Genomic DNA, 12,161 nt, shown 5'->3' with positions numbered 1-12,161 from the left:
CCGCGCCCCAGACCGAATGACACCCCATAGTGGCTTTTTTTTTTGGCCCCCCCCCCCCCCCGCAATGGATATACATCAATTTTTTATTTGTTCATTCTTCAATTAATGGTCTTCTGGGTTATTTTCTTTCTTTTTTTTTTTTTTTTTTACTTTTATGTAAGTGCAGCACAGAACAGACATGCCTCTCATGTTTCTCTAGGGTATGTATACCTAAGAGGGAAACTGCTGGGTTGAAGCCCACTCTTCCAATGTACTGAAACTGGTCTTGTCAATGACCTCCCACATTCCCAAATTCAGGGGTCATTCTCAGTCCTATCTTATTTCACATATCAGCATCATTTGACATTTCCTCAATACAGGACTTTACTTGGAATCCAGGATAATTAGTGTTCTTTCGACCTCACTGGCTGATCATTCTCAGCCTTCTTTGCTGGTTCTCTCTCTTCCCTTCCATCTATACTCATTCTCCTAGTGATTCATGTAGTCTCATGGCTTCGAATACCAGGATATGTGAATGAGTCCCAAATTTGTACAGTTTGCTTAGACCTTGGCCCTGAACTCCGCATTCACAGAGCCCTCTTCTTATTTAACATGTCCACTTAACTGTCTAAAAGACTTCTCAAACTCAACGTGTTCTGAATGGGAGTCCTGATTCTCCTTCCAAGGCTGCTCTACCCACAGCCTCCGCACCTTGCCCGAAGGCAGCTCCATCCTTCCTGCCTCTCCAGCCAAACACCTCTAAGTCACCAGGCCTCCTCTCTCTCATTCTCCCCAAATCCAGGAAACCCTGTTGGTTAAATCTAGAATCCAACAGCTTCTTAGCACTTCGACTGCTGCTACCCTGATCCATTGAGAAGAGCCACTATCACATCTTGTCTGGATTTTGAAATAAGCGTTTGTTTAAGTTGTTGAATGAGTGAACAAGCAACAATCTTAATCACTATCACTCCAGGCACTGGAGTGAAAAATCAACCACTTGATAATAAACTTAAAATTTAAGCCCCTAGTAATAAACACATATTCCTAAAACCAAAAATTGGCACATAGCAATGAAATAGTATTTTCATTAAAATCAGAAACCAATCAGGGATGCTTATACTGTTATATCACTTAACACTCTTCTAGAGGTTCTGACCAACACTATAAACATGAAACGTACATAACAGAAATGGGGGAATAAATTATTTTCATTTGCAAGTAATGCACCTATAAAAATTTATGAGAATCAAATTAAGAACTCTTGGCTGGAACATAAGAATTCAGCAAAAATGCCAGATCTGGGATAAACATATAAAATGCCACAGCTTTCACTTCTCCTAGCAAAAACCAGTTAGAACATTTAATAGGAGGAAAAGACTGCATCCACAATAACAAGAAAAAAAGTAAAACATAAAAAATAAAACTTATCAAACACCAAGCAGGCACATACAAATAAATATAATTTAAAAAGAAGAAATTCTTATGATACAGTATTAAACATAAAAGCATGTACAAAAAACCACATGGGGGTAATCTACATATATGTATATATATTACATATTCATGCTAATAGAGCAAAATTTGGAAGCAATTATACCAAAATATTAATAATCATTACCTTGGAATTTTAGGATAATAGGTAATTTTAATTTTCTTCTTTACAATATATTTTCCAGATTTTCTACAGTCTGTGTAGAAAAGTCATGTAAGATCTTTATACTAAAAGTTTAGACTTTCTGTGGGGTTTTATTTAAACCACAGTACCTATTTTGAAATTTAAATAATGCATAAAAGAGTCTCTAAATTTGGCCTAAAAGCACTAAACATACTGAGTTAAGTCCGTCTGACCAGACCAGCAAACCAGAAAACCAGCAGAATAAGCATTTCAACCATTCTTCAAGCTGAATGTGATTACCGTTCCAGGTGATGGGTTTTAAGGTGCTTTCTAATTCAATCTGTGATTACAGTTAGGCCTCCATAATAATCAACTTAATTCTACCATTATGTAAATCACTGCCTCACAGAGAGGTACCCTGGTGGAGAAAGAAAAAAGACTCTGCAAGCAAGAATGCTCAAGAAATAGAACGCTTTGGTTAAATTAATGTGCTATTTAATAACAATTTAAAAATCCCTTTGATTCAAGCCTCTGAATTATGTGACCTGCTTTGCCGCCTAACTAGAGATCAATGACACTAGGCTTAGCGACCCAGGAGCGGTGCAGTGCCTCCAGACCCCCCAAGTGTCCCTTTGGTCTGAAAGCTGGGGAAGAGAGAGAGAGAGAGAGAGAGAGAGAGAAGAGCATGCAGGAAACCAGGTCATGCATGGAGACGGCCATTCGAAAAATAACGTGGTGATGTCAGTTTTGCTGCTGTTGCTTTCATCTAATAATGAAGTTTAAGAAGGTGAAAGTTCCTGAGACAAGACATTTTAAGGCACTGTAACAGTAACATAGAAGTAGTTCACCAAAGGACCTCACTCCCCAAAATAACTTAGGTATAAGGGGTAAGAATACTTTGAATAACAGTAATGCTTCCATGAAAAGTCTTGCTATTTTATCATATACTGCTGCTAAAATAAAAACACTTGAAACATTATTTTTAATATATTTAACAGACCTTATTCCTTGCATTATTAAGTCTTGTGAACCCAATGTCAGGATAGGGAGAAAACTACAGTCTCTTCTATCTAATTAGATCTTCTACTTTTGGAATGATTTTAATTCAGTCTTACATTAGCACATCTTTTAAGACTGACACTTGTAACCAGGAATTGAAGAACGCAGTGGATTTTCTCCAAACTAGACCATTAAAAACTAGCTTGAGGTTTTTGGCCTATCATTTCTTTAAAAATCTGGAATCTCCCTTTCTTACAAGTTTAAAATCATTTTTAAATGTAATTTTAATTTTTCAATAAATGGCAGCATGTCATGTAGTTCAGGGTAGAATATTTTCTTTTTTTTTCCTAGAAGAAAAACAAATAGCAACACTAGATTGTCTGATTTCGCAGTACAAAGTCTCAGTATATCAGTTCATTGGTCATTCAACAGATATTTATTGAGTACCTACTACATGTAAGGTGCTCTGCCATATACCACGTCACAACTGCAGTTGTGGCTGTACTGTTCCTGTGTCTCAGCATGTGAATACCTAAGTGCTGATTTACGTTTTTTGTTTTTTAAATCTGTATTAGCCCATTTCTGTTGCTCATAACAGAATACCTGAAACTGGATAATGCCTAAAGAAATGAAATTTATTTCTTACAGTTTTGGAGGTTGGGAGGTGACGGTCTTTTCCTGGTGGCAACTCTACAGGGACACAGAGTATCATGTGGTGAGAATGGCTTGAGCAAGAGATAGCTGACCTTCTCACTTGTTCTGCTTTTAAAGCCATCAGAACCGTGCCCATTACCACCCATTAAACCGTGAACTTATTATTCTATGAATGGATCACCCTAATTACCTCTTTAAGGCCCCACCTTTCAATTACCATAATAGGATTTCCCACCCTCTTAACACTGTCACAGTGGGGATTAAATTTCTGATACATGAAACTTTGGGAGACACATTCAACCACAGCAACGTCCACTAAGTCAACTCAACTCCATTCACTTGATTTGCAATCTGCATAAAGTCAGCATCAAAAAGGCTGAAGGGTAGATTTTCCTACATCATACTTTTACCCACGTATCCTATAAACATGGATTATAGTAATAGCACTTCAAGGGAGCATTATTTTCACAGGTAGATCAAAAGGAAACTTTCATATCCTTGCCTTCTTTTGACCAGTTTTCTAAAAGCTACCTGTCGAAGCATGAAAGCACCTCCAGGCTCTGACAAATACTGTGCCCATTACCCAAACACCCCCAGAGGACACTGCCAAGTCACAGAATGAAGGTCAGCACTTTTCCACTCTTGCCTTACATTTTCCCTTGAAGGAGTCCAGAATTTCCATCTGCTTTATCACACTCAACTATGGAAAGAGCAGAAGTAGGATACCCAAAAACTTGTTTAATTTACTTTAGTGCAAAATTAGGACACTTTTTTGCAGTCCCATATTCAGGCTACACCCTTCTGATTATATGTATATGAATTCAGTCATAGACAGTACTGAAAAGCAAACTACACTAATGACAATAATCACCTCCTATTCTCTCCTTTGCCCTAGAAAGGTTTGGTTCTCCTTTGCTAAAACTAAAATGACATTTCTCTATCAAATCTCACTCATTTGACTCACTTCCCTTTCCCTTCCTTGAGAAGTTGTGCACATGAGTTCCATGTGGCTGTAGCTGAAGAAAATGTTAGTTGTAGTTCAGAATATCTTAAGTTATAAATGAGCAGACAAGACTCCACTTCTCATTTAAGCTTAGTGCCCACAAAAACTTACATCTTTTCCAAGTACTCTGAGTTCAAATTGAGTCTCCTTGAAGTGAACCTTTGTAATCCGAGGCCTAAAAAAACAAAGCAGATGGTGCTGTTGTTGCTGTTTTTAAGAATTAATCTTTCAGAAATTCAGAGAACTATCCACTGGATGAAGACTGGTGGATACTGGCTCCTTTATATACTGCTGCAGCAATTGTGGAGAACTCCCCATATGTCCTTTGTCTGGACAGTCTCCTAAAGAAGCCTCCATTCTCATTGTCTATGCTTCTCCACTAAATGCACAGACTGGCTAGCAGTCCCCACATCCCGGCAGTGCTGCCTTCCCAGATGTACTGCAGGGCCACAGGCTCCCCAATCTCTCCCATCCTTCCCTGTTTAGAGCTAAAACTCAGAGTAGTCCTGGGTCCACAGTCCATCAACACACATGGGAATGGAAAGGAAAACCTACTTCGCACAGCTTCTACAGACAAGAGAGACCAGAATCACAGCGCCTGACATTTATGAAGAAAATATATACTAAGGTACACTGGGAGAAAACTTACACCCAATTTATTCATTTATTTACCAACCAATGGAAAGATACCTATTTTCTTTTTCCCAACTCTTTCACTGACACAAAAGCCCCATAAGCCCAATACATGCAGTGAATAGCTTTAATGCCAACTCTGCTCTCAAGTTACACCTACCAGAAATACTTCCCCACTTGCTTTTTATTCTTGTAGACAACAACACCAACTGGAGTTAATCCTAAGAAATACTCAGACTTGTTTTCTCCCTGCAAAAACAAACATATGTCTATAACCATTCATTTATTCACATAAAAGCTCTTTGTCAACCTGTAATTGGTCATACAAATATAATTTGCTATTTTAATATTAGATTTAATTTTTTTATTGAAACGTAATTGATTATACATGTTTATAGGGTACAGAGTTGAATATCAATACCTATGTACAATATGTAAAGATCAAATCAGGATAATTAGTACATTCGTCATTACAAAACATATCTGTTTATTGTAATTGATTATACATGTTTATAGGGTACAGAGTTGAATATCAATACCTATGTAGAATATGTAAAGATCAAATCAGGATAATTAGTACATTCGTCATTACAAAACATATCTGTTTATGTCTTTACATCCATTAACTAATTTCTTGCCAGCCTCCCTCCCCCTTCCCTGTCCCACCTCTAGTAACCAGAGAAAATTTAATTTTTGAAAGACAACAGCCTAGAAAGCTAGCTAAGCTATAATAGTAGTTAACTTGCTGCTCATTTTATCCAAGGTATTTTTTTTTTGTCCATTTTGAGACCGGCCACACCGCGCTCAGCCAGTGAGCGCACCAGTCAACCCTATATAGGATCCGAACCCGCGGCGGGAGTGCTCCCAGCGCCACACTCTCCTGAGTGCGCCATGGGCTCGGCCCTATCCAAAGTTTTTAAGAAAACCTTTCTGTCAGTGTTAATTCATTTAGTTCACTAAAAGGAACCTGGACTACTAATCAGGCCACAAATTGACTTACACAATGTTGCTTAGACAGTGGTGTTCAAGCCTAGCTGCACATTAACTGGAATCGCCCATGCAGCTTAAAATGCTAGTGCCTGGGTGTTACCAATACCAGTTAAACCAGAATCTTTAGTAAAGGGGCCAAAGTATCAAAAACACATAAAAGCTCCAGGTGATTCTCCTGTGAAGCCAAGGATTGAGAGCCACTGGCTTCTATCAAGGGTGCTTTCAAATGTTTGCCTTGACTTTACTCTCTGACACGGACAATCATGAGGCCCGGCTCACCACCACCACCTTTCCAGAAAGTTTGGGCAGCTACCAGCAGACACATTCTTGAATTTTCTGAGGTCTCTACTTCCACCTATAATTTTAAGACTGCTCAAAAATTTAAAAACACAATCTCTTCTGATAAAGACTGGAGAACCTTTATTTCCAGGCAATGATAAATTCCAAATGAGAAAATGGGATTCTGAAATGGAAAAGTCACAGAGTGGGTACCAAGGACATGCACAGAACTGTCTGTATAAATGTTATTTCTACTCTAAGCCTGTAAGGTTATAGTCACAAGAAACATAAGATAACTAATATGTTTGAAAAGAATACCAGTCGTTGCCCAATTTCAGCTCTAAAAATTCAACCTTAAAGGAATGCTTGGAAGATTCTAACAAATCTAGCTCATTTGCCATAAATTCCTGCCACTAACAAACAAGTGATTGTGAATTATGATAAACATTACACAAATGCAGAAGCATTTTGCAGAAGACACTCTCTTCATAAATTTCCTACAGAATATTTAAAAAACAAACAAAAAAACCTAAAAACCTAATAAGACTAATGTGGTTAGAAGGGGAAAAGATTACTATTCCACAAAGTTTTAGAGGTATTCTTAAAGGACAGTACTAAGAAGCATTTAATGACCTAACAAGATTGGAATCTTATATATCAGGGAACTACTACTTCCCCTAAATCTATAAATTTTATTGTAACATTGAATGTATACCCAGGAATGCTTCTAACTCTTAAAAAAAAAATGACATGGTTTCTTGTTTTAGGAAACCCTGATGACGGAAAGACATATCACAAATGAATGCAAGAATGAGTTATCTGCATTACAGAATGTTTTATCAGGGTTCCTTAAAAATTGAGTTCCATGATGCAACTGACAAAAATTCAATCTATATATACTCTTTAGTAAGTCATTTCCTATAAAGAATAAGGTTCTTGTCTCTTTTTCTCTAATAATCAATTGTGACTATTGCTATCCATACTTACAAAATCAAAGACAATGGCATTTCAATCTCAATGGCATAGAATAATCAATTGGTAGCATGAGAAGGGTCTCAAAGGTTAAAACCCGAATACAGAACACTCAACACAGATTCAGAGTAACTGCTCACTGACTATATTCAGCAAGTTTTCATCAGCCACTGAACAAAATATACAAAAAGTATTCTATTAATGCAGTGATACCTATAGTAGGTTGTAACCCTCATATTGACAGAACCTGTACATCCAAACATAGAACCACTCGTAGTTGAACCTGAACTGTTGCCTAACCCTACTTTACTCGGCAAGTGATTTTATTTGTATTTTTCAGTCATAAAATCTATTTTTGGAAAAATCTTCCTGTTTTTTATCTAATACAATCAACTATAGACCAATTTGAAATTGTTTTGACATTTAGCTAAGCCCTTTGGAGCTGTTATCCAGATTGTGTTTTTAAGCCCAGTTAATTGTTTTCTACACATGGAAATATAATTACAGACTTTTATGCAAAACTCATTAGGGTTTAATCCAATGGAGAGCTGCTTTGTGTTAGAAAAACACAGATGAAAAAGTATCATCTGCTTGCTAAACAACAGGACTGCAGCTTTCCTTTGGGAGATTCAGTGACTTTTTAAGAAAAATGTCATCAGCTTAAAATATTTTTTGTTAATTAAATGTTACTCACATAGACGGGATGGAGGTCAACGCCATACATCTCCAGGGATTTGACAGTCCTCAAGTAATTCAGCTCAGCTTCAGAAGGAGCCTGACCCCTGTACCCAGCATAAAAACAAAGAGCCTTAACTTTACTGATAGCTACTGCACTTAACAGAGAATGTAAACCATCTTCATTATATTCACTGGAAAAATAAATAATCCTTTGTACTAATGCTAATGTCTTTGTATTTCAAGGAGGCCTTTGCCTTCTTGATGACCATATTTTATACTCTGAGGTGATATTTATATTAAGTTAATTTCATTTACCAACTCTATTTATGCTCATTAATGCCTATCCCCAATGTCCCAGCATATATTACCAATCCTCGGTTTCAGAAACTCCCAAAGAGGTTACTGAGGATATAAGCACTCAAATTAAAAAGCATCTCCTTCACAAAGAGTAAAATATCTCTGTGCACCAGCAGCTCTCTACTGGAGCAAAAAGAACAGGAGCAGTGCCGACAGACAGAAGAGCATAGGGCCCCCACCCGCCAGCTGGGGTCATATCAACATCTCCTGAGCATATGTGCAGTTTGAAAATACATTAGTTAGTGTATAGAAATTGTAAAAAGTGCTTGTCATTTTCTTCAACGAGAATACCCACATCTTCCCCAAATCTGGTGACAACATACAGAAAACAGTATTCATCCATGATGTAGGTGAGCATCTCCACAGATGGGGGGAGAGGGGGATGTTCACAGTCAACAAAAGGAGCTATGAATCTTTAAAAATTAAACTTAAGAAATCCTGCTTTGACCCATATCCTTGTTTCAGCTATGGTACACTGGAAAACCTTGCAACATAAGTCCATGAAATTAACAAAGAATGTTCATCAAATTAGACACAAGAAAGCTACCAAACCTTGATCAAGCTTTATTCCTAGAAATAACCATCACACTGTCAACACTATTGCATAAAACACATTTATGAAATTATCCTTGATAATTTCAAAATATAACTGTACTTTGAAACTCTTAACAGAATTAGCAATCTCAGAATGTGCCAAACACACAGTCCTTCATAATGTTATAAAAAGCACTCTCTTAGCATCCACTTCAAGGAATGCTTAATGAAGGACTCTATGATCAGGCTGGAGAGCATCCTGGTGCATGCTAATGTAAGATGGAGAGCTTTGTTTCTGTGATTGCAATTCAGCAATTGACTTCTGCTTCTACTCACTGAAACAGACACTTTTTTGTTGACCAGATTAACTCTACATTTTTTTCTCAAGTACAATAGATCTGAAATTAAGCATGTTCAAGAGGGAATGATACATAAGAGGTAATAATGCAAAGTTAATCAGTATAGAGGATTTAACAAAATAACTATAATTAAATTATAACTTCAATGCTGCAGGCCATTAATTGAAAATCCTGCTAGGGAAGCGTTCCTCCCCTCAAAAGTGCATGTGGTGTTAACATAATCCCATCAGAGGCTCCACACTAGTGTCATCATGATTTCCAGATTGTTGCCATAGCTTGAATAAGACTTTGCTTATAACTGTGAAGAATTTACATATTTAATTCAGAACAAATACAGAATACATTAAGGCATTTTTGGTTAATTTTTGCAGTTAAAAATATTTATAGTTTATGAAAGTAAATCTCACAAGATACTACTGACTGAATAAAAAGTTGCAGAACAGTATTTTTAGAATGATTCCACCTATGTAAAATCGTATGTACAGAAATCTGCACAAAATAAAATTTCCCTGTGGGAAATTACACATAGAAAGATGTCTGGAAGGCCCTTAACCAAGCATATGTTGACTTCAGGTATTGGGATTTCCTTTCTCCTTTATACTTTTTAAATTGTTGTCATTTTCAATGAGCATTTTAGTGTTACAGACAGTAAAAAAAAAAAACTACAAAGAGAAAAAGGAAGCTAGATTGTTCAAAGCACAGGTGAATTAATCATTTTAGAAACTATTCTTATGTCCGCTAACTCTTAAGATGATGGTTGCCGAATGATGCAACATTAAGACATGATTCTTACATTAGAGTTTTATGAATCCTTTCTATGGCTTCTTCAAGTTCTTCCTTCTGATCAGGAACAAACCTGTATTCTGACACATATCCTGCAGTATGCTTATAAGGGTCATAATCTCCAAGTTCAGCTAAAAAAGAAATAAAATCATCATTTTTTCCACATTAGGAAAATATTGCTAAAAATATAGGAATAAAAATATTCCTATCGTGCTTAAACATTTTTTCTTCAAAAGCTTTATTAATAAATTCATATACATACTACTAAATGTTACTGAAACAACTCTGATGAGCACATATAAATGGTAAAAAAATCTTGACATAAAAACATAAATTCTTTATTTTTGCTTTTTGCCCAGAGATTATAATTATCACCATTTTCATTTCAATTATTTTTATGAGTTTATATGAAATAAAATGTTCTAAACAGAATTCAGAGTACGAACATTAGCAATGCTGGAGGTGAAAAACAACCATGTCCCCAATATATCCTCCCAGACAATGACACCAAGAGATAGAGCATGTCATTTGAAATGTCTTTGTGAAATGTAAATTCTTCACAGTTAACAAATAATGGTCATGGAAGCCTAATAACAATGCTGCACATACCCCGTTATAGTTCACCCAAAGAAGCAAAAGGAAACAAAAAGCTCACTACATTACTATTATAAAAATGCTCCTCCCCATGTTAATCTACCTTCCAAGCCCCAGCCAAGTTCATATAAGTGACCTTATTCCTAAGATATTTCTTCCAGATTAGTTTAGTCTGTAAGTACCACAAGCCCAAGGACCGTGCTGTCTCATTTCCCCCATACCTAGCTTGATTCTTAGAAAGTGTTCAGTAATTATTAGTGGAAATAATCATAGCCTTAGTCTCCAAAATGACACTGCAACCTGGAGCTACCCCACATGACTGCCATATTGATGCCAAGAGCTGAAGTGCACTGAGCGCCAAGTGTGTGCCACACTCTGAACCTGGCACTGGCACTTGACCATGTGGAGCCCTCTCTATAGCCGCCTAGGAGCAATGTGATCTCCAAGACATACCACCTTGGGCAGGGTTTGGGGAGTGGAATTAATGAATGCAGGTGAGATGTACAGTAGAACAGACTTTCAGGACCTCCACTTAAACAGAAACCAATGCTATTCCTGCAACTAAAACTCCACACAACCTACTGTAAGGGATCTGTAACAGGTTCCATTTTTATCTCTTCTGAAGGGACAATGATCAAAACTTGAATTCTAAATTCAATTTATTTTTTAGCAAAGTCTCATTTCATAGGAAGAGTTTTAGTACATAAACGCGCTTACAAAGAACAATCCAAATATTTTCTTCAGACATTTCTGAGGCAAATATGCTTAAATGGAACCTACACTGGATGGCATAAGCTCCCAGCTGAGCAGCAATGTTGACAGGGCAGGGCAGCCGGCCCTGAAGGACATCTTGCTTCACCTGCAAGAAAAACTGATATCTAAAAGAGAAATGGAAAAAAGAGATTAACGGTCTCTTACACTACTCAGACCTGAAGTTTCAGACCCTGATATCAGTTGAGGTTAACAACTAATCACCTTTAATGAAAATAAAGCCACTTTCCACTCTTCTGTGAGAGGGCTGTTGCGTGAACAGGGTTCTCCGTAAGCATACCTCACAGAGGCAATTCAGGGTTGTAGCTAAAAAGAGCAGCCCTGCTACTCACTACCTCTATGGCCTTGGGCTGCTGTTTCCCTCTCCAAGAGTCAGTCTCCTTACCTGGAAATTGGGAGAGTGACAGCACCTATCTCGCAGGGTCAGGGTGAAGATTAAATATAAGCTAGTCTTACCATTACCATTACCACCACTGCTACTACAGCAAGTTCTTGCTGAGAGCAAATCACAGACAAATGACAAAGACCCAACCTATATTACATGTGTAATTTACAGATTCTAAAATCATGACTACAGGAAGAAAAGGTCACTATAGTGTAATTCCATCCATCCTCCCATACACTAACACCCTACCCATTATCTGCAGCTTGCTCATTTCATGTTGCCAAAAGAACACCTGTTATAACTATAGTGCCACACACTGTTCTAAACATTGTAAATCTAAGTGTTTCACATGCAATCAGTTAGGTGAAACCTTAAAAGTGAGGTCGGTACTGTTATTACCTCCATTCTGCAAATGGGGAAACCAAGAGACACAGAGAGATGAAGTAACTTGTCTAAGATCTCACAAATGTTAAGTGACACAGCTAGAACTAGAACCCAGTCAATATTTGACCCTAGAACTCTCTTCATCAGGATGATACGCATCTTCAACTAACTCTTTTTTGGGGGCGGGGTGGG

At 37.3% G+C, this 12,161-nt stretch overlaps 1 protein-coding gene across 1 annotated transcript in view; it reads right to left on the bottom strand.

Annotated features, from left to right (window-relative positions):
• The window catches only part of LOC103600725 (band 4.1-like protein 4A), a 124,731-nt gene that overhangs the window by 90,179 nt on the left and 22,391 nt on the right, over positions 1-12,161 (bottom strand). Inside the window, exons 4-8 of the mRNA XM_008585048.1 lie at positions 11,210-11,307; positions 9,846-9,966; positions 7,819-7,906; positions 5,044-5,132; positions 4,362-4,425 (exon numbers count right to left, since the gene is read on the bottom strand). Of these exons, the coding sequence (XP_008583270.1) occupies positions 4,362-4,425; positions 5,044-5,132; positions 7,819-7,906; positions 9,846-9,966; positions 11,210-11,307 (460 nt within the window). The remainder of the gene's footprint in view (positions 1-4,361; positions 4,426-5,043; positions 5,133-7,818; positions 7,907-9,845; positions 9,967-11,209; positions 11,308-12,161) is intronic.

Source organism: Galeopterus variegatus, unplaced genomic scaffold (genome assembly GCF_000696425.1).
Source record: "Galeopterus variegatus unplaced genomic scaffold, G_variegatus-3.0.2 Scaffold3429, whole genome shotgun sequence".
In the NCBI taxonomy this organism is placed as follows: Eukaryota; Metazoa; Chordata; class Mammalia; order Dermoptera; family Cynocephalidae; genus Galeopterus; species Galeopterus variegatus.
Note: the sequence above shows the minus strand (reverse complement) of the source record. Positions and strands in the feature narration are given on the sequence as shown.